Consider the following 905-nt stretch of genomic DNA (forward strand, 5'->3'; position numbering starts at 1 on the left):
TATGGCTGGTTTTGGTGACGATGTCAGAGAAGTAGGACCTCCTTGCATTCCTCAGTTGTAAAATATAATTGAAGTTTCTCTTTATAGATGTCATAATGAACCTGGAGTTTCATTTTTCTCCAAACAGTTCGGGGTTTAGAACACATTTTGTGTAATTACAACAATATGTAACTTATGACCTGGTTGCATAAAGAAAACAGACACATGCATGGCCTTTTGCCACGTTCTATGGGAACTGCAGAAGACTGTGTCTTAACACCGATACTTGAGATTTCATCTATGGACTAAAGTATTATTTAACTGTAGCGCACTCTAGTGGACAAATTTGCACCGCTACTATGGCAACTGCTTATCAACAATCCGCCGTAGGTCCGGCGGTAGAAATGTCTCAGGCTGGTGCGGAAACCCTGCTTAAAACCGTAATCGGGCACATTGTGCACGAGTGCAGGCTGAGGGGACATGCGGTGTCGGAGACGCTGGCAGCTTTTATGGTCGGTAAAACGAAGTAAGCACTTAGTCGTTAAGCTAACGCTGCTGCTGCACACGTTCACGATGTTTTCAAACATCCACAGGTGTCTGCTGTGGTGCTGGACCCAAGAAATGGCTTTAATGTTGACAGGACCCTTACTAAAGATGATGTTCAAAAACTCGAAGAGGTGAGCTGCTTTATTTCTTTTTCTAATTGGTGTTAGTGGTTCTGAAAATCACTGTATGTTTGAGTCGAAATTCTGTTCTGTTACAAAATTAGGAGGTAGAAGGGGGCTTCCCATGATGCACTGCATTTCTTCTCCATTTAGTGAGGTTATGGGAGAAAGGCCAAGAATCAGAAGTTTCCATTTAACAGGAGGCAACTTCAAACAGGGAGTGGCAGCTGCGCTCTCCTCTTCTGAGTCCTGATTTTTTTT

At 43.2% G+C, this 905-nt stretch overlaps 1 protein-coding gene across 1 annotated transcript in view; it reads left to right on the top strand.

The window, feature by feature from the left end:
- The first annotated feature begins 303 nt into the window (after window positions 1–303).
- The window catches only part of cfap206 (cilia and flagella associated protein 206), a 14,288-nt gene continuing 13,686 nt past the window's right edge, over window positions 304–905 (top strand). The window contains exons 1-2 of the mRNA XM_005747781.1: window positions 304–491; window positions 573–656. Coding sequence (XP_005747838.1) covers window positions 339–491; window positions 573–656 — 237 coding nt within the window. The 5' untranslated portion in view covers window positions 304–338. The remainder of the gene's footprint in view (window positions 492–572; window positions 657–905) is intronic.

This window comes from Pundamilia nyererei, unplaced genomic scaffold, assembly GCF_000239375.1.
Source record: "Pundamilia nyererei isolate P.nyererei 1_Seehausen unplaced genomic scaffold, PunNye1.0 scaffold00204, whole genome shotgun sequence".
Lineage (NCBI taxonomy): Eukaryota > Metazoa > Chordata > Actinopteri > Cichliformes > Cichlidae > Pundamilia > Pundamilia nyererei.